We start from the raw sequence: 26356 nt of genomic DNA on the forward strand, positions 1-26356 counted from the left end.
ATGATACAACATATAATACTAATTGAAAATGTACGAACCATCCGTGTCAAAAATATTCACCCCTCGACACGTAACGATCGCCGGCGAGTCCTATGCCGATAGATTAAAAATACCCCTGCAGACAACTCAGCAGTTTTTCGGTCCTCTACAGATTCTTGATTGCGTAGGACGTTCACGATAAAAGTGTGTCGACGGTCTTCTGATATTTTATTATTTATTTACCATTCCACGTATTAAATAGGTACCTACATTGTATCTATTACAGCCGATCGATCGGAAGTGAACAGTTTTGAATTCCAAAATAGTCATTTTATTGGAAATCGTATTTTTTTATAATCCATTCATAATAAATATATAAAAGTGACTGTGTCATTTTTACAGCGTTTTCTTTCTTACTGCGGCCAATTCAATAAACTTTTAACAACAAATTAATTGTATAATAGGTACCTAATATATATACTTAAATTGTATAAGTCAATTTCTTAAGAAAACAGTGTAATCATTCCTCCATTGGTCGTTATTGTATAATACTATTGTAATGAGGCCGCCTTAACGCTTAAGTTTCAATTTTTAATAGGTATACATTAATATTCTGCCACATTTTTCATTCGAGGAGTATTTTGTTTTTATTTAGATATACTTTTCTCGGCGAAATTTGACATCATCATGTTACTATTTATTTTTTTATATAATATTTAAACACTAGCCGAAACATGAAAAATAACTTTAAATCTTATTATTTCCATGACTTATGATGAATTATGATGTTGGTAATACTACTTATAGGTACTGAATAAAACCACTTCAAAAAAGTAATACACCTTTACTAATATTTTATACCATATTAATTATTTGCATTATTATTATCCATTTATATCGATTTTTCGTTTTTAATCCGGTTTAATTCAAATGAGCTGAACCAAGTTGTTTCACTTAGGCAATAATACTTGATTGTACTTGATTAAATATTTTTTTATTTCTTGAACCGTACACATGCATGGATGTGAAGTTTTTGAATAGAGATTTACGGATAACATATAATGCTTCGTATAACTTATATAACGTCTACTTGTGTTAAGTACAAACAGTTTTTTTTATCTCTTTTTAATGAACCGTGTTTAATATCTTTTGACGCATCGTGAAATAAAGTTGATTATGAGTCACGTTGACGACTTGCGAACTATTCAGCTTTTAAACTACGTGATAAAACTTGCATTTTTAAATGAATACCATTCACATAGTGTATACTGTATACTCACTCGTGTGTGTGTGTGTGTGTGCGTGTGTAAGTTATTATATTAAGTACATGTGCATACAGAATGTCGCAAGACGCCGGTCCTTTTTTAAAGTGGAGGGATTATGCAAACTTCATTTTCACATTTCGAAAACCCCATCTCAAACACTATAATATCGGACACTCTGTATACTCACTACTTGTAAGTTGTAATCATAATTATTATTGTCTCAGAGAATAAAGATGTCACGTTCACCGGGGTGCTATAAAAAGATTCGTGATTACCGAGAAAAAAGCTTTTTAATGCTATGTAAAAAAAGGTTGTTTCGAAATTGTTACGCCAGGGAAATATTAAGTGCGTATTATATAAGAATAATATAGTGTTTATACACAACATGATAATTGAAACGACTTAATTCCTTTGCGCGTTAGCCGTATTGTCGCTTAAATAGTATTATAATACGGTAATCAATATAATGTGTACGACTATGATTATTATTATACTATGGTCTATGGTCGCTTAATCGTATAAACATTATTATGCGTTAAACGTTCATGTGACTTATTTCCCACACCAATAATAATCCACCGTCGAAGAGTTATGTATAATATTTGACTTGTTACCGTAAACGATGGATTTAACATATAACATTTTTGACTAGATATAATTGTTATCTATAATTTATGTATACCACATCATAATTTAATATACTATCATATAGTTTCCAAAACAATTGCTTCGGCGATTGTGTTCTCGTGTACTTCTTATACATATTTTCGTCAAGTGATTTAATTTATTGGTCCTGCTAAATTCCTTCCTTTCCAGCTCATATTATTTTTAAATATTTGTTTACTGAATTAATTATTGACACTATACAAAGTTTTTATGAATACATAAATACATGTTGCCACAAAGATTTACCGAAATAATTTGAATTAATGGAATTAATACAATATTTGACGCACCCGTCATTTGTACTTTGATAAATCCATGATATTACTATAGTAAATTACGTTCACGAGTATTTTGTTAACACAATACAACGAATAAAAAAGAAATGGAATTCAGTTAATTTATAAACCTACAAGCTATGTTATGTAAAATTTGTTTTTATCATAGATTAAACTATTTATATATCTTTTCAATGTTCTATAATCCAATAAATTACAACTAAGATGTTTACATATTGTTGTTAGCTTTCAATAATCGCATTAGATATAAGTCTAAAAAAAAGGTAAGAAAAACATCATAATATAATAAAATACTAAAGATGGTAATTTATGAATACCTATACCATAATATACAATATATAATATATACCTACATAGTTGGGAGTAACATGAATATAGGTCATAGGCATTATATTGCATAAAAGATGTATGAAAGATGACTCAGAATAGAACGAAAGTACCTGTATATCGTACTATTATGCTGGGAAATAAAAAAAATATGTTAACATTATATTTTATTTTGTAAAATTGCAATTCTTTTCAAACAACTAAGTAAAAAGCTTCAGTGGTAGAAACTAATAGGTACCTACACTATTTTGGTGGTATATAATTGTTTTTTTTTATTAAAAATATTGTTTGATCCATAAGGATCAAAAAAAAGCCTAACTATGTGAGTGGGTCGAAAAAAACAGCATACAGGGACACCATTATTATTATTTATTATTATAAAATATTTACCTACATCGGAATACATAGTACCACAGAAGGAAAGAAACAGATTAAATAGTGCATGAAAAACACCCAAGTCCTGTAGTACCACAAGAGGAAAATGAAAAACCTGTTTTATAGCACGCGATTTTCTAAGTCGTTAGTCTAAGAGAGTATAAGACATTTATCGCTATGTCAATATTATAATAATGTGTAACAGAGAGAAAGAGTTCTCAGCGGAGAGAGTAAACTAACATAATGAATTAATTTTCAAAAGATGTTAAAATGTTCTTAAAGTTAAGTTTGTAAGTCACAGTTTGTTTTTTAATTCGCGATTTTTATACCTACTTGCTTCTTCTCGGGTAAATCTATATTATTGAAACACAGTGCTATAGTCGTAGATGTAATAGGTGAGAGAGTGTTACAAAGCTTCTGCAGATTGCATGCAATAGGGCGTATCGATTTACTCCCGTTCAACCACCAACAATAATAACTGTACATTTACGAAAACAAACTGCCACGGTTTTTAATGGATTTTGTTCAATTATTTTTATCGTTTTCAAAAAATATAATATACATTTTAAGTAGGTTTAAAATCGATTTAATTCGTCGTCTATGGTGTCTGATAATATGAAAACAATTATTAATATTATATTATTATGATTGTATTCACACTTAATACGGTAGTACTTACATATTGCAAAGCGTGCGCGGTTTATTTGTATTAAAGTAATACACTTTATAGTAATCGTTGCGAGTATATATATGTTTCTAAAACTATTTTCAAGAATTTGCCGATGTTGTCGATGACCCGAATAGTCGGACTACGATAGTTTTGTTTGAACATTTTTAGCATGTTATAGGGTGTGAACGAAAATCATCGCGAGACAAAATCCATATTGTTATGAGGAGATTTATTCGAAATATATAATATTGTAACAAAATATATACACGGTAATATTTAAGTATACTTTTTTCGTATGATTATTACAGCTATAGGTACCTATACCGTTTTGAAAATCGCTGTGTATAATAATAATATGAATATTTATATTTGCTGGTGACGTTATTGTATGTTTGAATATCTTTAAACACCTAAGATGACATTGTATTTATAATAAACGTATTTATAAAATAATATTACAGTGGAACGTTAACAACTTGAACATCTATGTCGAGTTTTCGATATAATTTGAATTTTTTTTGTCCCTGACCGATTCGAGTTATTGTGGAGGTTCCACAGTGTGCAGGTACATCATATACATTGATACTTTATAACATTACGCGACTTGTATTGGAAACGGTTATGTTCAATAACCTATACTCTGTATCAAAAGAAATTAATCACCACATGTTATCAGTGTTGAGCATTTTTCGTCAACGACTGGGTATTAGAGTGATCCTAGCAGCAGGTCTTGACTCGCCAATCACATCATTTATCATGCGAAAAAATTGATTGTTCTCTTTTGAGACAGATAACCTATACGTATTTGCTTATCATATTTATTATTATTATTGTTAGTGCCACAATCTCTCCCTCACATTGTATAATATGTTATGAATGTTATGATATACGAAATATTATGTACAGTAAAATTAATCCACAGAAATTAATATTGGATGTCTTGTTTTCCGTTTGTATAGGTTGGCGGCGGAGAAGGAAGTAGCTGCGGCCGCGGGACGTGACTGCATCGGGTCGGCGGGAACATCCGCCGGCATGGGGAGGCCGCGGTCCCACCACCATCACCACCATCACCACCACCAGCAGGCGGACGCGCCCCCCGGGCCGTCGTCCCTGTTCCTGTTCAGCACCGACAACCCCGTCCGCCGGTACACCAGGTTCATCATCGAATGGCCATATCCTTTTGAAACGCCAAATTCGTCGTAGTATCACTAAAATAGTAAAATATGTCTGAATACCACACGCGTGGCCCATACCCTCATTCGACCGATACTGTAAGACTGCAGCAAGACGTGCAGATCATGAACTCTCCGCTGAGGGAAGTGTTCATAACCAATAGTATACCTATATAGTATACCACCAACGGTCAAGGGGGGGAGGGCTTGAAGGTATAATAATTACATTTTATTTTTAAAAAAATTTACCATTCGAGAATCGCCGCTTACTAGAAAGGCTTTTAGCTGGTGCGGCGAAGGCTTGCACTAGGGATTGGAAAACGAACTTGAATATTAGGTGACCAATGACCATACTCGCAGTTATTATCGGTCTGGTTGGATGCATTATTATAATATTCTTGAAATTTAGAAATAAATCCGTCAGTCCTCGGTTGCTTTTTTCTCTGTGTGTTATTATATTTTTAAATAAATCACCCGTGGCTCGTTGAAAGAAGTTTGGCAGACGGGTTTAGAGATTTTATTGGTATAAATTAAATCCAATTTATAGGAGTTTTCTAAACAGATAGGGTGCTATAATACTAACAATATAATTATGGAGTAGACAGGTCGATACCGCTTTTCTTCCGATAAGTACTTACAGTGTATTTATAATTTATATGTACTGTTTATGATTTCACTTTGTACAACTACAATAATTTATTGTATGAACTTATTACCAACCGCTAAGGTACGGCTATTATAGTTTATTTTAACAATTGAATTTTTTCCAATTGAATTTTTTTTCTCATGGTCGTCTGTTCTACACCAAATTGTGTGTATACTAGAAGCAGATAAATTGGAAGTGGAAAACCCTGGGCGTGCGGTTTTTGTGTAGAGCCTATGCTTCCCAAGTCTAATGCCGTTGTTTTCTCTACTCAAGCGCACGCCAGTTTCGCGAGAGACCGGGACACTGTTTGGATTTTAACGGAAATAATTTTATGATCTCCTCTCTCTCTCACTCTTTCTCCGTCCTTCCCACCCTGTAAAAGGTTTATGAGTCCCAAAACACGCACCGAATCATGTTCAAGGTCAATAACTTGACGTCGACGTATAATAAAATACATATTATATTATGTACCAATAGTATCCTCCTAGTGTTATACTTTCAATTTCGATTGTCGTTATGTGTAGACTGTAGGTATACAATTTCGTTTAAACACTTTATTATGACCGAATGTTTTGATTTTATGACCGCTCCCACTATGTCCTTGCCGCCTTTTATGTTATCCTTATTGCCATAAATCAAATTTGGTGGGGGAGGGAGGAGAAATATATTAAATTTTCAGTGTTACTTTAATTTTTTTCTTCCAGCAATTTACTTGTGCACGACATTATAATATTATTATTGTATTTTTTCTTAATTCAATTATTTTGCACTCCGTTCGAATATGCGGTGCTGTTAACCATCATAGCCAACTGCGTGGTGTTGGCTCTAGAGGAACATCTGCCCAGGGGAGACAAGACTGTACTTGCTAAGACTTTGGTAAATCACTCGAGTGTCATTGCACATGTTTTACACCTTTTAATACGAATTTTGGTATTTGGTTTGGTATTTTCTGTTTTACTAAAACGTTTTGTTCGGTGTAATAATTTCAGGAGGCAACCGAACTCGTTTTCCTAGCAATTTTTTGCGTCGAAGCGACTCTCAAAATATTAGCTTTAGGTTTTTTACTGCACAGCGGCTCATATCTTCGTAATATATGGAACATTATGGACTTTTTTGTAGTTGTAACAGGGTGAGTACACTGTTTTATTATGATAATACTTTAAATTTTTTTTTTATAATGAAAAAAATACTTAAAAAATAGACACGAAATCTAAGAAAAAAAAATTAGAACAAAACGTATATGTTAAGCAAAACTATTTTAAATCGGCTAGGGATACATTGGACTCAGGGGTTTACCGATTTCTAGGTCAATGACTGAATTCATGGAGTCCAACATGCTGGACATGAGGATGTTGAGGTCCTTTCGGGTGCTCAGGCCTTTGAAACTGGTTTCGAGAATCCCAAGTAAGGCACTCGAAATGTCTCAGGATCACAGGAAAGCATTTTTGACACAATAAAAATCCTCGAATGTTCTATTATTTTTCAGTAAAACCATTTGTTTAACCCGTTTTTGTAGGCGTATTGCATTTGGTATAGACATATTCCGAATATCGGATTAGACCGTAACCGTTGGTTTGCGAACTTTTATACATATATATATACATATATTATATATATTTACATATATACATAATATATATTATTCTTTTGGACTTTTGCTGGATGATAGAAATTCCCGTGTAGAACTACCGTTGATACAGTTGATCGATTTGTAGTTGGATTATATATTATTATTCGGCTTGATTCGAACAGATTTATAACAGTATTCATACATCATTTAGATCCGATTAGGCGTATTAGAAAACTAGATAGAATTATAATAACAAAACGGGTCTATATTATTTATATATATATATATATTTTGTATAAAGCTGTTGATCGATTATATATATTTTGTTTTTTTTTTATGAATAATACATATTGATATTATACGATATTATACCTCGAAATATAAAATAATTTTCTATTAGAAATCTGCACGTCATCGTTGACTTGAGCGAGTCAACTGTAGATAATATTATATATTATATTATAATAAATATTAATATCGTAGATTATATTTTTTGAATCGTATATACCTATTTAATTTTTTATGTTTTAATATTATATGTTGTATTTTCAATATACTGCTATCAGAGCATAATATTAATACATATAATATATTATACATTAGGAATATAGTGGACTATAATGTTGGCGAACGTAGAAAATTATTGGTCTGTTTATAGTGGCAGTTTACTTTGTAAATCGGTCAAAATCAGGAAACGCCGCGATTCTACATTTTCTTTAAACAATTGGAAACGGGAACGCAATATGTCATTACCATATTATTACATATACGTTATTACATTATACACGCGTGTCATTAAAAAAAACCGTTGTCATCACAACCTTGGCCTTTCCCCAGTACTTTTTTTTTCGACAATATTCCCGGCAGCAAACTTAAAATGGTTATCACACGAAATAATAAAATAATTAATGCGTAATACATAAATATTATATATATATATATACCGACATTATTTTTGCTATATTTGAACGTATCTTAAATAATCTTGTATTTCGATCCGTAGATTCCGGTTTGTTTTATTTATTATTATTATTGTTATTATTATTATATTACTACCTATATATATATTATTACATATTATATATATATATATATATATTTTATATATATATTATATACTATCATATATTATTATTATTACAATTTTTTTATTATTATTATTATTATTATTATTATTATTTTGTATTCGGGACCATCGCGCACGACCATATCGAACAGATATATTATATATTATTATTATTATTATTGTTATTATTATTATTATTATTATATAGACACGACCAGATACATTATTTATTAACTATATACATATAGACGCATAGAACTAGATGAATAGAACGGATTGCGTGTTTATTTTGGGGTAGGTAGCGCACTGAGTAGTGATTAGAAGTGTTGTTGCCACAGATGTATAACACAAATACCGTCAGCGGCAAACATGGATCTGCGGACGCTGCGAGCGATCCGGGTATTGAGGCCGCTCAAATTGGTCTCCGGAATTCCAAGTGAGTACACCGCAAATACACGCACACGACGGAAACGACTAATATATATATAGAGCGGGGTTTGCCCGTAACCTCGCAGACCCCATTTTCCCTAACACCCCCCCACCAAGGAGTCAGATGATGAAGGTCAACAGAGAAAATAACGATTAAAAAAAAAAACAAAAAAAAACTGAAATATAAAAATTTGCCCGTGGAACGGTAACGTCCAATAATTATGGTCGCGTCGATGCATCGTATGTACTTATATATTATTATATTACTATATTTTATACACTCCTATACACCTATAATATTATTGTACAGCGTGTGGTGGTGGTTTTTACTGACTTTTGATGTACATACTTATTTTCTTAAAATGTATTAATGTATTACGCTTTCCGTCCTATTATTACAGCTTTTACATTTTTTATACTACATAGCAGGGATGGCCAGTGATAAGAGAGTCGTGATTCGCACAATTATGTAATGAAAAATAATGTGAAGAGCAGGAAAAACAAAGATCAGAAGTATTATTTGTACGGGATGAGGAGATGAGGCTCGAGCCACGGTTTGGCCACCCCTCCTATATAGTTTATAGACAGCAGTTCGAAGAGTCTCAATAACTCAAAACACAAAAACCCGAAAACCCCGATAACTCGAAGTATTTTCTTGCCTCCTTGAAGAGTTTTGAAGTTGTGTTCGAGCCTTCGAGATACATATTATTTTGAATATAACTGGAAAAATACGTGTGTCAAATTTTTTTTTATTCCCCGGAGGTTTGAGTTTTTGTGAGTCGACTGTATACAGTGTCTTAGGTATGATAATTACAAAACGAAAGATCACTGCGATTGCTCGTGACAATAATACCTATAGCTATAATAGTAAAAGCGTTATTATTTATTATTATAATAATAATATAATCTTATATAAATTATTATGAATTTAACAACCTTGCGTCGGAAAAAATCACTCTGTATCCAACGTCGTACAATGTATTGCATATACGCTGTGCTGTAGCTTACATATTATTATATTACTATATAAGTACTCAAGAGTAATTGCCGTCGACCAATTATTATTGGATGAAATTTATTATACTATCGTACTACATATGGTTTGCTATAGATGCAACCGATAACCGTCTTGCTGGCAAGACCTAACCCGCGTGTGTGTTTTTTTTTCTCCCCGTTTAGGTCTGCAAGTCGTGCTGAAGTCCATCATCAAGGCGATGGCTCCGCTACTCCAGATTGGTTTATTGGTGTTATTTGCTATCATCATATTCGCAATCATCGGACTGGAGTTTTACTCCGGAGCGTTGCACAAGACTTGCTACAAGTGCGTTATCGTATACGTGATAAGTATACGTCATGTAACATAAACCGGGGCTCGGAAAATTAAAGAGTGGTACGTTTTCTCTGTAGTGACGGACAGTGGAATAGCTCGGGTTCGTGAAGCTGCAGGGAAAAACCTACCCCTTTGTGTTTCTGTATTTATTCATTTTTTTATCTCCATTTAAAGTTAGGCAATTAGGTATCCCTACCTATATAGGCTGTATTTGTTTTTGTTATTCGTGTTCTTCCAAAACTGTGGTCTGCTAATAACTGCTTACTTTACCCTTTAATCGAGAGCTTTTAATTTCGAGTACATCTTTTTATCTCTTTGACGCGGAAACACAGATTACTTACAACAGCAACAGGCAGCAGCTCTAAGAAGCTATTATATTTTCGAAAATGTCAACGTACAAATCAATTATAATCGTAAGTAAGATTTTTAAAATTATCCATATTCAATATTCATATATTAACATCAGCCTGGGCGACAACTCTATCATCTAATTATCACATTTTTTAATTCTTCACAAATTCGAATAGTTGATTTTGGTTCGCGTTAATCTTCTTAATTGGTTATACTCTTATTGAATAATGTTGAGCAGTTATCATTTCCTGTTAATACAGAAATAGTTAAATTTTCCGAGTCACGGTTTTAAAAATGATTTTTTATGAACAATCATTACACGCACAATACATATATATACGAATAGAGTGAAGTAGGTATTGAAATAATTGTATTATATTAAATACCAACGACACATATACGATACAGTTTTGACAAACAATTACAGTTGCACTTGATTAACTCGAACTCGAAATTGTCTATGTCTTGAACTTTTTCCAGCCCTTAGAATTTCCTACAATTGCATTATCCTTTTATTTTATGCCGGTCCCTTCAATTTCGTGTTAACCAAGCCTACACACGCATTTTTATTCGAACATTTATAGACTAACAAAGATTGTACATATAGTCTTTAATTGATGTAGTGTAAAAACAAATTATTTTGAATGAAACAATGTTATAAAACTGTATCTTATGTACATTGTCCACAGAAATCTTTTCATTTCTGAAAAGAACTGTATACGACATTTAATAGTTGAAGACCTGAGAGCAACAAACAGTATATCTCCAATTAATACAATTTTTTGGGAGGAACTTAAAAATTAAATAATAGTTGTAAAAATTAACAAAAACTGTATTTAAATAAAACATAAATTTATATAAACATTGATAATATTGTTAAGAGGATGGGCCGCAGACAGTTAATTCAGCCGAAAATACCAATCTTTTGTTAATTATACTGATTAACCTAGTAATATGATAATGCTTTTGAAAACTGATTTGAATTCGTTATTATGTCTACTTGAGATCGGTAAGTCCACATTTTAAGATTTTTGAATTAAATTCCAAATAATCAACTCTAAAATTTCAAAATATTCAAACTTAATGTATATATGAGGGGGGGTTGACATTGGGATAAGTTGACTGACTGATCTCAAGTAGATAAGTAGTAATAAAGAATTAAAATCAGTTTTCAAAGGTATTATCGCATTTCTAGGCCGATCAGTATGATGGATAAACAATTGGTATGTTTTGGCTAAAAAAACTATCCACCACTGATCCTCTTAAAATGAAATTTTATGTGATTTAAAAAATAAAATATAAAACTTTGAGACGTCTTGTTGTTGCATTAAAATAAAAACCAGAGACCTCCATTTATATGATATCTTCGTATTCAGCAATCAGAGATGTCTAGTTGTTACACCTAACGACTCAGTTTTTTGTCTTTATAATGTGCAATCAAAAACTAATTTTGACCAAAATATGGAAATGTCTTGTTGTTGATCTCAGGTCTTCAATCAATACAATATTTCGAGATTTTTTCATTATGCCTATTATGCATAATGAAACTAACATATAAAGTTCAATAGTTTACTAAAAATAAATAAATTTTAAAACAAATTCTGTATAAATTCATATATGTACAACACTCAGAATTATGTTTAATGTGTTTAAAAAAACACATTCTGTTTAATGAATTTAAGATATAATATCGTTCCTATTATTTTGAATAATTTAAAATTTAAATAGGTTAATACGAGCTGGTTAGAATACAAGTAGTGAAACGCGTAAATCAGCAGTATTTTGTCCTTCTAAGTAGATATAGGTACCTAACGTTGATGATTAATGTGTGCATATGTGCATCATTAATACACGTGCACCTACAATATCGTAATCTACTTTATTGAGCCAACAATAAAGGCAAATGCAAACACCTAAACATTCAATATCACCCTCTTGTGTGTTGTACCTATTTTGACTTTCACCACTATCCTAAAACCACATTTTTTATTTCGTATTGTCATGACTTAGATACAATTAATTTTATGTAATTAGACTGACTATTTTAGCCAGACAAATATTATGATGTTACAGATGTTACAGTACACAATGTGTACTACACATGCAATTTTTTTTCTATCACACTAGAGTGTTACTCAGTCTAAGTTAAATGTGGTAAAGTTTTAAACTTTTTTATTTCTTAAACATTTTTGAAATTATTTGTAACACAAACTTATACCACTCTCGTCTTTATCCAACCGCTCTTTAGGTTGAGTACCTACTGAAACTAAAACTAACGTGGGACGCTGTTATTTGACTTACTTCATTATCAAATTGATTTTTCTAAATACAAACATTTTCGCCGTTTTCCGAAATATATGGCTTTAACCACTTTCATTCTAACCGGCATCATTAATTCTATTACCTTTCCTAGCATCAACAAATTCATTCAAATAAATCCCAATTATGTTAATAAAAGAGTTCACTATTTGTTGTTGGTGTAAAATACTTAGTGATGGTTCATAGAAATTTGTTTAAAGGAGAGATAAGTTTCTTAATTTTTAATATTTAAAATATATTTTCTAACGTAGCTTAAGAGGACATCTTACCCGCATTATATTATGTTGTCTCCGTCTTATACACGTAGGTACATGGTACATGACAAATTTTCGTTCAATAATATGCTCTTATTTTTGATATCATAGGTAGAGTGAATTGACCTAATATCAAAACTAACAGCATAGGTACTTTTGATACTGGTGAACGAAAATTTGCCTTGTATCTACGTGTGCAAGACGGAGAAACATAATATAATGCGGGTACGGCATACTCTTAATGGGATTTATTATAATTATGACCTTTTTTTTTATATATAGCCATTTTTAATTTGTTGAGGGTATAGTAATTTTTAGTTAAATTTTAAAAAAATTCCAAAAAGCTAGTGAGGCAAATTCCCCATATTCCTCTCATCCAGAAGTCAATGATGTGGACGATGTGGTGCTATCTAAAGTTAACCGAATGTATACTATTGAACTTTTTATGTTAGTTGTTAGGAATTCTACTTTTACGATTACACTTATTTAATCACGTTGGTTTCCATCACCAGATGGTCTCCATCCTCATATTATTCATGTAAAAATAAAATGATTTACAGTAGAAACCGTTTATAATGATACTCAAGGACACTAAATCGTGTCTTCAATACATTTAGAACAAAATAAAATAAAATAAATTTGTTTTTTATTTTAAAATTATATTTACGTTGTATTAAAAAAATATGTTATCCTGTTTGTTTTGTACATTGTTTGTATAAAAATCTTGCAATATATTTTTTTAATTTCTTTAAAATATGTTTTTAGTATTTAGTTATTTTGTTTGTTGTATTACCTTCGATAAAAATTTAATACAGAAATTGTTGATAAAGGATTTTTATAATATAACCAAAATAACTATCGTATCATCCGTATATAGTCATTTTACAGACGTCATAATATAACAGATACAAATTAGTACTCAATATAGGAGCTTGGCCGAGATCTTCAATCTAATATCATTACACCCGATATTTCACTATAACTGGAATTATTATAAACGGTTTCTATGTATATCTTTCATCATATTTTCTTATTATGCATATTGCATAGACTATTAATTTTCTTTAAATAAAAAAAAACACTCTGTCCATATATATATATAGGATCTCATGATAGTAAATAACTACTTTTTTATTTCTTATTGATTAGTCATTGCTATTTGCTTATCATGTGGATGATCACATTAATTTATTTTATTTTATTTGTCTGTGTATTTTCAAACATTCTTTGGTCGTTATTTTAAAGTTTAATTGTATAATTAAACTTTATAGGTCAGTGTTCATTTTAGATTTATGATGTTATCATAATTTACTTAAGAAAATGTTTGAATTATTAATTTATAACTAAAACAAATATATGTAAAAACAAATAAATGTGTGACGGATAATATTGTATAATGGCAGTGCAAAATAAACGAAACCTCATAGGATTAACTTTAAAACAGGTATAACTATAATAAATATAGTTGTGCTATCCGATATTTTATTTTATTTTTTTTATTATCCTTGAAGAATAAAATAAAAGTTAGGTGTTGTTAGTTGCTGTAGGTACTATTTGTATACGTTTAATACGGTATGATATAATAATATTATATTATACAGAATGTGAAGGATCAAGTCACAACATTTATTCTATCTCTGTATTGATTCTAAGTATAGTGATGTGGTGTATGTACACTAGTTATAATATTACAAAATCAATTTGTAAAGCGTGTTTAAAAAATGAATCAATATTTTGATGATATTATCTGTTATGCTAGATTAATGTTATAATTTTTAAGATACTCATTCTTTCAGATGAACTTTTCTTCTTGCTTCATACGGTATACCGTATAAGTGCGCATAAACTTCGTGTTCCGATGTTCGTTTATTTGAATAAATAATTGACCATCAACTTAATATAAGAGAGTTTAAGAGGACGTCTCACCCACATGTGTTGACTCCATGTTACAAACGTAATGGTACAATATCATAACAGAATTGAGTTGAGCAGAACCAATTTTGTGTTGTGATCAAGCTTAAAATTATAAGAACACTATAGCTGTGTCCTCTCGTCGGTTTCTTACGATATTTTAATTTTTGAGCTAGTTATAATGTATTTTTACGTTTTAATAATTTACATTCTCATAACTCACTTGGAAATTAAAATATCGTAAGCAACCAACATTGCAGAAAATACTGCAAATGATGTTCTTACATTTAAGTTTGATCACAGCTCACGAGTAAACGTAGTTACTATAATATTAAAAAGCTAACGAATCAATTTGGGTTCTACTAAACCCTAATTCTCCATGTTGCACATTTGTAAGACGGATTCAACACAATAATATATACGGATGTGGCTCGGAATTATATTTAAACTACTAGTTAGATAAATTTAACAACCTACCCTCCCAAGAATAACCAGCTAATTTTGTATTATGCCTCTTCTTATACCCCCCATAAAACCCATTCAGTTGAACCAGTTAAAAATACACCAAGAATCCACTGGACTAAACCGGTGTAAAAAAACTCACTGGGATGTTCACAGTGTTTGTACCATATAATTTACATGGTTCAATATCCCGGTGAGGGATTAATTGGGTTAATTTTAAACCGGTCTATTAAATGGTCAATGGTCACAACTGTTTTATCGTTATCAATAATTATTTAAGCATTAAATAACGTCATGAACGAACCTACAGCTATGGATCAATACCAGTGACATAATATTATTATATAACACCGTTATTATTGATCATAATATTACTGATCGTGTGTGTGTGTACTGTGTGTGTTTATGTATAATACATGTTTAATACCTACTAAAGTTTAGTATAAAATATTATTATATAATTACTATGTGTTCTTGTTCGTATACTGAGTGATGTGCGAGTATCATATTGTTATTATTACCACGTTATAATTTAACCACAAGTTCGTTAACGGGACACCACCATACTACTATTATTATAGGTATAAGTACCAAATATTGTTTTGTCATATTATATTATGTTCTCGGAGTGATAAAAACGTTTATATGGTAAAAAATATAGCAATAATAAGTAATAACTTATGTTGGTGCCTTGTCTACGAAGTAGGTACTTTAGAGGTACATAGTATGAAGTTGTACATGGGCTTAGGGATGGCAACGATAATAAACATCGATACATTGATATTTTGTTGCCAATACTTGCGCTTCGATAATATCGACACATCGGTAGGTTAATAATATCGAAATATCGATGATTATTAAAAAAAATTAAAAATTGACTTTTGTATTGTAATATTGGCATATTGATTTTTAATTTACCCATTTGTATTTTGTAATAAAACAACTTTTCTTTCAGTGATTTTCATGATTGTTTAATATTTATCTGTGATTATGACATCTACGATCACAAGAGACTTGGAGGGGGGCAAACTTGAGCAACCAGTCTGAAACAATCACATTTGTTAGGTTTAGATCAGGTAAATAGGTTATATTCATATTAGCTCTCTCGTAGTAGGGCAAATTGTAATCTCCCGTCTTGAATTTAATTTCCACTCCATAAGTGAACTCAGTAGAATTTAAAATCAAACAATTAAGGCGAATCACATACCAACGTAGTAGACTATGTCCTCAATTTGGTATCAATGTTGTAGCCATTATAGTCCCAATGTATATACATATAGATGCTAGATCTACAACACTTTTCAGTATATACGCAAGAGCCCAAATCAGAAGACTGTTTGCCTTAGTAAGGTTATGCTGTTACACATATACTACAGTTATACTATACAGTTACACATAACTGTCACATGGTAGTGGACTTCTATCAATGCTACAAGAGCGACAACAATTCGACATATAAATTGATTGAAAAAAAATTGACAAAATATCGATATATCGATATTTTTCGTAACAATATTACATCGTTACATCGATATTTATGTTTTCGATAATATATGGAAAGTCAATTTATACCTCCCTAGACAAATGTTGCCATCCCTACTGAGCCGTTTTCGCAGCACAGTCGTATAATGTTTTTGAGTTGGTGCGTTAGGTTGGATAATCTGATTGCGATGGAAATCGAGGGAGCGAACCCGGCGCCTTGTAACTCGGACTCGGACTCAGACGAGGGAACGAAGCCGTACAACGCGTACTTCTGTGATAACACGACGTCCACGTGCATAGAAAACTGGGTAGGTCCCAACTACGGGATCACGTCGTTCGATAACATCGGACTGGCTATGCTCACCGTTTTCCAATGCATCACTATGGAAGGGTGGACTACCATCTTGTACTGGGTTAGTCGAGCATCATATTAATGTAAAAAACCAAAATAATAAATAAATAGATAACGTAAACGATAGTATAGTACGTACATTATTTAGAATATAGATAATAAAAACATGAACTTCAGATTAAAATGTGTGTCTATTACATTTTGTGGACTATACGTACTTTTTATATGCCGATATTAATGATTGTTGTTTCAGATGAACGATGCGTACGGCGTGCTATTCAATTGGATATATTTTGTACCACTTATTATTCTAGGTTCATTTTTTATGCTCAATTTAGTTCTCGGTGTGCTTAGCGGGTGAGTCTCATTTTCATATTTTTATTATTATACTATATTGTAACTAAACTGCTGAAACATATAATACATGTTACGGGAAAAATAAACAAACCGACAGACAAATATTATATTATTAAAAATACAAACAAATACCCGGCACCTATAATAATGTTCGATGAGGTTTTCATACGCTTTTGTACGCTTTTGCAGAGAGTTCTCGAACGAGAGAACCCGCGTAGAACGGCAGGCTAAATATTACAAGATGCGCACGAAAAAAAAATACATCGATATGTTTAATTCTTACATTAACTGGATTACGGCCGCAGGTATTTTATTAATACCGTGTTCTAAACTCGAGTAATTATTTTGAAAAGAGTAAACGATACCTTAATAATATGTATTAACGTATTTGACCGACCTAACCTACCTCGGCCTTCATACATTTTATGTTCCAAGTAAATATCATAATATTGTTGCGTACCTATACATTGAGTACACGTACATTTTTATACAAAAACAACCACTTCCCATCACAATTATTACCTGCTGCAATAAAAACTTCCATGATTCCGCACAAAGTAATATTGAAATACAAAATATCTGTGCAAGAATGATATAATATCCGTATGAGAAATAACATGATATCTCGTATGTAATATAGCGTCCTGCAAAGAACCTGCGTACGTTTGATTTTGGTTTAATATATATTTTGTTCAAAAACGCAATCATTTACCTAATACAACATAACAGTAGACTGCAGTATTATGTAGTAGTCCGTGTAATACCGTTCCTTGTGTCCTGGCTTTGTAGAGAATTCGCTAAAGAAAGAGAAAAAGTCGAAAACCGGCAAACGTTCTTGAAGCTACGGCGACAGCAACAGCTGGAACGCGAGCTCAATGGTTATGTAGACTGGATATGCAAAGCCGGTAAGTGTCGGCTTGAGTTCAAAAATGTTTTCACCCCCGTAGACGTCGTTATGCGTACAGTATTTAAACGTTGCCTGACGCTATAACGTCTCAAGTGAATCGACTAACGCGTCCGTTTTTTTTTCTTTTTTCGGTTTTTTCGATGCTGTAGAAGAGGTCATCCTGGCCGAAGAACGGACCACCGATGAGGAGAGAAGACACATTATCGAAGGTAAAGATGAAACCGAACGATATCGACGTTATTTATTTTTTGTTCCAACGTTATATTCCGTTTCTCTCTTTATTATAATGTAGTACTTACCTATTGTACTATACCTATATGTTATACGTATAATATTACAATGTGTCGATTTTACGATTTCTCGCAGCGAGAAGAAGAGCAGACATAAAAAGGAAAAAACTGAAAACCTTGGGCAAAAGCAAAAGCACCGAATCCGAGGAAGAGTGCGAGGAAGAAGAAGCCGATGAAGGTAAACACGATATATAGTTGTCTGTGCTGCGTGGCAATCGCATATGACGTGGATTCCGGGGGGTGATAAACGCCCCGTGTTTCTATAGTGATATGCCGTTAGTGGCTAAACGTTTCCCTTCGTCTACCTTACCTATATGATAATGTTACATCACAGTGTATATACCTAAAACCTATTAAAACTTTATCAAAATATTCAATGTTATGTTTCAGTGCTTGGTAAAGGCAAAAAAGGTACGGTTTATATTGTTTCACGTATAAGAGGGGCGTACATCAAGCGTGAGTTTTGCCTAGAACGTTTTGATTGAGATGAGGGTGTTAATTAGAAACGCCCGGGATTTTATACACTGCGAAAGAAACTAAACTTTTGCATGTCGGAGGCGTGTGTGTTTGTGTGCGTGTGGTGTATGCGTGTGTGCGTACAAGAGTGGACAGTTGATAATAATATTTAGATATATAATATATATATTATATATAGTAGTCATAGACAATATTATTATAATTAAATCAAACAACTTGTGTACATAATACGAATTTTGTAGACGAAAAATACACTTTGTTTCGGACATAAATGTATATTATTATATTATAACAGTTATTATTATACGGTGTTGCTGATTTCACAGTGGCGGTTATATGGACGATTGCTTTTAATAGCGTTCGAGCTCGATGGCCAACGATTTCACATTATTTATACCGATAATACTATACCTTGGTATATGAAACGCGTGTATGATTACGAGCATATTATTATTTTGTGTAAATTATTGTTGTGTAATTGTGTGTTGTAATGTCATCATGATCAAAATTACTGTTTTCTTATTTTATTTATATTATTACCTACCTAGCTCTTATCACCTATCTACGTTTTTTATCGTCCCGTAACAATAATAATACATTTGTTAATATTTATGAGTACCTATCTGTGTAATATGAATTACTTACACGGCGTAATGCTTTCACACATATAACCGCTACCGGTTGGCCATTGGTGTTTTATTATAACGAGTTTATCGGTAGACAGAATAGTATATTATACATAGCTCAGCTAGTAGTGTTTTACCAAAATTATTAAAAAACAATCTTATTACAATCCACAGGTTTCCCTCGCACGCCGACGTTCAAAGACCGAATGCGAAAAAAAGGCGTTTGCGCTTCCATGTGGAGAGCTGAAAAACGGTTTAGGTTTTGGATCAGACGCATGGTAAAAGCGCAATGGTTCTATTGGTTCGTCATCGTATTAGTGTTTTTTAATACAGTGTTCGTCGCCATCGAACATCACAAACAACCAGAATACATAACGAATTTTGTCTGTAAGACTTTGCATTGATTTAACATTTTATTTTTTTTGCGTTCTCATAATTCTTTAAACAACCGCGTATTAAGACAAAAAATGTTCTTTCTGGTTTGTATGGTATGTTAATAATTAATTTGAACGGTTTTGAAAATGACAGTTTATTCTGAGTACGTGTTCCTCATGCTCTTCATGGCCGAAATGTTCATCAAGATGTACGCGCTTGGCATACGGATATACTTTGATTCCGCGTTCAACCGTTTCGATTGCGTCGTAATCATGGGTTCCATATTCGAAGTCGTTTGGTCAGCCGTCAAAGGTGGTTCCTTCGGTCTCTCCGTGCTGAGAGCACTTCGATTGTTACGAATATTCAAAGTGACAAAGTAAATTCTTCGCTTATACTTAATTTAAAGCCTGGGAATAAACTAGTTAAAAACTTAAAGTTCAGTTAAAAGTTAAATTGATTTTAACTTTTTAACTTAACTTTTTAAAATTTAATTTTCATTAACCTAATTTTTATTGATATAAATTTAATCGATAACGAGTGACTTTTAACCAAATCCAAGTTACGTAAAGTTATCAATTAATAATACAATTAAAATCGATAATGTATATTGTATTAACATTTACATTTCATTATTTTACCATACAACTGGCTAATTTTATACTAAAAAAAATAATAACTTAACTGAAGTTAATAAGTTAATTGTAAGTTTCCATTAAACTAAGATAACTATTTATTTTAAGCTTTTTAAAATGTTTTCCATCAACTTACTTTAACCAAATAAAGATTATTATTAACTTTCCCAGGCTTGCTTAGTTATTTTATTACCCGACGTAGTAGTCTATACAATACTCTTAGAATCGTGAAGTATACACCACATCCACGTAATTCCTTCTCGTATCGTCTCAGGTATTGGTCTTCGTTGAGGAACCTCGTGATATCGTTACTCAACTCCATGAGATCAATTATATCGTTGCTTTTCCTACTGTTCTTGTTCATACTGATATTCGCACTGCTCGGTATGCAGTTGTTCGGTGGACAGTTCAATTTCGAGGAAGGAACGCCCCCAACAAACTTCAACACGTTCCCAATAGCTCTGCTAACCGTGTTTCAGGTTAGTCACTTGTTTATAAGCTACATTATTTCGTTGTCATTATTATTATTAATAATATTATTAATTTCACTCTAAGATTCTTACCGGCGAAGATTGGAACGAAGTCATGTACCAAGGCATTAGAAGTCAAGCACAGACTCAAGGCGGAGGGATGATATACGCTTTATACTTCATTATCTTAGTACTGTTTGGTAACTATACACTGCTGAACGTGTTTTTGGCCATTGCCGTCGACAATTTAGCGAACGCGCAAGAATTAACAGCTGCCGAAGAAGAACAAGAAGAAGAGGACAAAGAGGTAAGTACGAGCGGTGGGTAAATATTATATTATAAGGCCTTTCGTTCATCCTGGTACTTACATTCAATAGAAACAACAACAAGAACTCGAGAAAGAAATGGAAGCATTACAAATGAGTACTGACCCGTCCAAGATGGAAATGATACCAACATCGCCATCGCAAAATTCCAGGTAAAATATTTGATAATCATGTTCATGAGTGTTTTTGACATTAATTTATGAAATAATTCGAAGTGTTTCACTTATCAGACATCACCGAAAACATCATTCGGATGAGCCCGACAGTAAAGTAGAGGAAGAGGAAGAAGACGAAGGGCCGAAACCCATGTTACCGTACTCGTCTATGTTTTTGTTGTCACCTACCAACGGGTAATTTTTTATAGGCTATAGTAAAGTTTAAATTTTTTAATTTTGTCCTCTCACACTTAATATTTGCATATTGTTTTACGTTGCTCACAGCATTAGAAGAGCCGCCCATTGGATCGTCAATTTGAGGTATTTCGATTTTTTTATCATGCTGATTATCATATTGAGTAGCGTGGCGTTAGCCGCCGAAGATCCGATAAACGACGATTCGGATTGGAACAATTATTTGGACGTAGTCGACAACGTGTTCACAGTGATTTTTGCCATAGAAATGATACTGAAGGTAAGAGTGCAGCTGCATGACACGTGCGAAACGAAAATCCATCATGATAAGGATATTATAACTACTCGTGTGTATTGTTTCAGATAATCGATCTGGGGGTGATTTTACATCCCGGTTCGTACCTTAGGGAGTTTTGGAACATAATGGATGCGGTTGTGGTCATTTGTGCGTTCGCGTCATTCATATTCCAAAAAGGGTAATGCATCAAAACAACAAATCATATAGCTAAGAATCCAAAAGTTGGCTCCGTTCTTTGTCCGTTGATTTGTTTTTCAAATTTGGATAAAATTACATATTAACACAAAGAATTACGTTTGTCATTTTGTTGTAATTCAGTTCAAAAACAGGCCGATTTTACATAAGTATATTTAATATTTATCCAACATCACCGATAATTTAAGAATAATATTAATTCAACTTACTTTCTACCGTATTAATTATAGGTAATAACAATATAAAATATCTTAGACTGACGTACCATCTCCACTCAGAATCGTTTTTCGTATACAATAATATAATATCATTAAATTCAAATTTAATACCATCCATTACTGCGATCTTCTGGACACCTAATGTACATCAGAGCAAAATCAACTTACCTGCTTTTTTTCCATTAATTTCTATAACTATAAATGTTGGTGTTTTTCACCTACAACTTGTATAATTTTAGCCATGAGTCATGGTCCTGTGAGCCGTCGTCGTATAATAAAATTTTTCTGACCACGAGTGCTTGTACGTTTTTGTTTCAGCGGTGGTTCCGTTGGCACGAACCTGTCGACAATCAAGTCTCTCCGAGTGCTGCGAGTACTGCGACCGCTGAAGACCATCAAGCGTGTGCCCAAGCTCAAAGCTGTGTTCGATTGTGTGGTCAATTCGCTGAAGAACGTGATCAACATACTTATCGTGTACATACTGTTTCATTTCATCTTTGCCGTCATTGCTGTTCAGCTGTTCCACGGCAAGTTTTTCTACTGTAACGACAGCAGCAAGTCGGTCAACGGCACATGCCAGTGAGTATATTATTATGATTCAAGCGTGCATTAACAGATTTATAAAAAAAAAAAGCTGGAACCTGTTAATTAAAATTTAAACAGTAATTTCGACTGTCAATGTATTTTTGTAATAAAAATAATAATAATTAATAAACCAAGTCAATGAATAAACACTGACATTGTAATAATTCTGATGCCAACTACTACAATCGCATACGGAATAGCTGTTAGATAACTATTCACAACAGTTACGCTCAAGTCAGTGAAGATCTTTCTTTTTTGTTAACACCCATAAATAATTATTATTACTACAAAAAAAAAAAATACAGATAGCCTCCCTACCAAAAGGGTAACTTGTATAATAATTGGCACCTTAAGAAATAGTTTTTAATAGATATTAGCACCTAACTATTGTTCCATTGGGACATTAAATTATGGTTCTTCAAATTAAAAACATGATAACGCAGAGATTGAAATATTGATAATATAACAGTCCCGATGAAACCGAATAATTAAAAAAATATATCCATAAAATTCATAATCAAAAATTATTATTACGAAATGCAAAATTACTTGGCGCCAACAACCGTAACCGTGCCAACAACTATACAAGTTACCAGTTTGCCACATAAAACAAAATATTATTAAAGCCGATAAAATGACCGATATTTCTTATTAGAGAGGCGATAATGACACTATAGAAAATACGAAAGCAATATAGTCACAAATAAGCTGAAAAATCGGTTATGAATCTTCTTAAATATTTAGTCACCTATATTATGTTGTGTAGCGATTAATAAATTATCCTATAGCAGCTGATCTTGTTCGTGGGTGACACAAATTATAAAATGTCATAGGATTTGTCCTGTCTTAAACTCCTTTGAATGTAAACTGCACATAGTTTTGACACTGTAATTTGGGTAGTTTTAACCAAAATATAGGTGTATAATAAATATAGGTCTAAAATGATGGGTATCCAATGGCTATTTTAATTTCTGTAACTAATGGCAACGATATATGTAAATAAAAAACTATAGATACTCGTTATTTTTCCTCCATAAGGAAAATCTATTTGTAATAAATGTTTTTGTTAATAATGGTAACTATAAGAAAGAATGAAAACCTTACGAAAAATTGGTCGGATACATTTTATCATATATCCATCCCAAAAACGTATTTATAATGTTAGAGAATTATAGTTTTTCCGTGAGTTAATGTCTATTCAACATCTATGTGTTGAAAAATATCAAGTAGCCCATCTAACTATGGATCTTGATGAATCTATTGATGACAATTTTGTGAAAACTGCCGATTTGCATAAGGGCCATCCGTTTTAGGTCTATAATTTTATATACTAGACACTAGATTGGTATATTTATTATTTATATAAGCTTACAGCTGATATAAGGTGGTTTTGACAAAATATACAATATATCGGGCTAAAAATATATATAATTACAATTATTTTATTTTATGTAACCAATGTCAACCCTATATAAACAAAAAATATTCGATATTCGAAAGCTAACAAATCTTTGTGTAATCCACCTCTTTAAAATACAAAATTATAATTTTTGGATTTGAGGTGCAGATGCCTCTGGTAATATAGTACACTATTAATGCGATGTGTAGACTTGGTTATGAATTGCTCACATACACACACACACACACAACACACACATATAACTTTCTTTGTTTTAAAATATAAATATCTTATATTGTATCCACGATTTTCACACATTTATCTTAGTTATAATCTCACAAATATTAATATTAATTTTTTATTGTTGGTTAATGCTTAAATGGTAGAGAATGGCAATTTTATCGACTCCAAGTCAGTCATTTACATAATAGTTTATTAAATTGTTTGTTTTAATAATATATATGCGCGTCTAATTTTCGGAGCTTGATGACGATGTATAATAACTATGACCGTTCGCGATTTCCAGGGGTTATTATTTCAAATACGAAGCCGGTGACACGGAAGACGTGAATTCGCAGAAGTTCATACCGACCTCTGAGAGGAGGGTATGGGATCAACAGGCCTTCTACTACGACAACGTGGCTGTGGCAATGTTGACGCTGTTCGCCGTCCAAACGGGCGAAGGATGGCCTCAGTGCGTGCACACTCGGTTGTGACGAGAGTTATAAACAGAGCAAGGACTTTCGAGCATATTCACGGCAGCGTTATTAAAGAGTTTCACATTAATTATAACTACATTATACAGTATGATGTTATAAATAACAAACAAATAAAATAATATGTTAAATATTATTAAGTCCTTATTTCATCCACGAAAATATTTATTGATGGAACGCTAAGAAATAGTAAATGTATTATGAACATCCCACAAGTCTTAAGCCTCAAAAAGTTCGAAATATAGAAAGGAGATACTCACGAAATATATACATGTTCTTGCTCTAGTTATACATAACACTCGTTGCAGTTCATATTATATTATATTTTGTCATATAGAAATGTGTCATGGGGATTTTTTCCTACAGGGTGTTGCAAAATTCGATAGCGGCTACGGAAGAGGACCACGGACCCATACCGAATTACCACATCGAGAGGTCGTTGTTCTACATAATTTATTTTATCGTGTTTCCTTTCTTCTTCGTCAACATATTCGTTGCGTTGATCATCATTACGTTTCAAGAACAGGGAGAGGCCGAACTACAAGATGGAGAAATTGATAAAAACCAGGTAGGACTTGTCTCGTACCTAGTTAGTTCTATTTGCTATAACGCGGTGGCGTAGCCAAGATTTTTCTCTGAGAGGTGCTGATAAAGTGATTATAGTTAGGTAGTTGGTTTCACGAGGTTTTCCCATAAGTTTAGCATGACTGATCTCTAGGTTTTATTTTAGGTTTCAGTTCTCGTACTGCAATAATAATGTGTAATTGCATTAATTATCATAGACCATAGAAATATTTTTTAATCTCTTTAAAATTTGGGAAAATTAAGGGCAATATTCCTAGCTTTACCCCTTGGCTGCGTCTTTATGCAATTTGATTTAAAATTTACAAACTACTATAATTAATGAACGTTAAAGAGTAGGTATGCGTTATTATTATTAACCACACCACTTGTAGTGAATTCATTAATTTCATCACAATATAATATCATGTTAACACAAAAATTTCAACAAACTTCAATCCTCTTTTGGCCCACCGCTCTCCATAGTATCCGTAACCGCACTACAATATGTACGTACTATATTTTCGAGGATTTTCTTCGTCGTCCATAACATACGTATAACATTATTATTTATTACGAATAATAATATGACACCACATTTTAAAAATGAGCACTTTTTAACCGACTATAAAAACCGAGGCTTTATTCCGGT

The 26356-nt window shown here is 32.3% G+C and overlaps 1 protein-coding gene across 19 annotated transcripts in view; it reads left to right on the forward strand.

The window, feature by feature from the left end:
* LOC111037941 (voltage-dependent calcium channel type A subunit alpha-1) overlaps positions 1-26356 on the forward strand; it is a 263106-nt gene that overhangs the window by 204937 nt on the left and 31813 nt on the right. For 10 of the 19 annotated variants that reach the window (XM_022320795.1, XM_022320792.1, XM_022320802.1 and 7 more), the window contains 22 exons: positions 4538-4750; positions 6167-6272; positions 6386-6525; positions 8371-8468; positions 9641-9782; positions 16740-16983; positions 17176-17279; positions 18069-18184; positions 18336-18395; positions 18553-18654; positions 18867-18887; positions 19754-19966; positions 20108-20330; positions 20861-21065; positions 21142-21363; positions 21434-21534; positions 21598-21732; positions 21823-22012; positions 22096-22208; positions 22762-23022; positions 24954-25121; positions 25510-25711. In XM_022320795.1, coding sequence (XP_022176487.1) covers positions 4538-4750; positions 6167-6272; positions 6386-6525; positions 8371-8468; positions 9641-9782; positions 16740-16983; positions 17176-17279; positions 18069-18184; positions 18336-18395; positions 18553-18654; positions 18867-18887; positions 19754-19966; positions 20108-20330; positions 20861-21065; positions 21142-21363; positions 21434-21534; positions 21598-21732; positions 21823-22012; positions 22096-22208; positions 22762-23022; positions 24954-25121; positions 25510-25711 — 3379 coding nt within the window. Of the gene's footprint in view, positions 1-4537; positions 4751-6166; positions 6273-6385; positions 6526-6702; positions 6801-8370; positions 8469-9640; positions 9783-16739; positions 16984-17175; positions 17280-18068; positions 18185-18335; positions 18396-18552; positions 18655-18866; positions 18888-19753; positions 19967-20107; positions 20331-20860; positions 21066-21141; positions 21364-21433; positions 21535-21597; positions 21733-21822; positions 22013-22095; positions 22209-22761; positions 23023-24953; positions 25122-25509; positions 25712-26356 lie in introns of all 19 variants that reach the window. The other 9 variants (XM_022320801.1, XM_022320805.1, XM_022320807.1 and 6 more) reach the window with 5 other exon arrangements.

This window comes from Myzus persicae, unplaced genomic scaffold (assembly GCF_001856785.1).
Source record: "Myzus persicae strain clone G006 unplaced genomic scaffold, MPER_G0061.0, whole genome shotgun sequence".
In the NCBI taxonomy this organism is placed as follows: Eukaryota; Metazoa; Arthropoda; class Insecta; order Hemiptera; family Aphididae; genus Myzus; species Myzus persicae.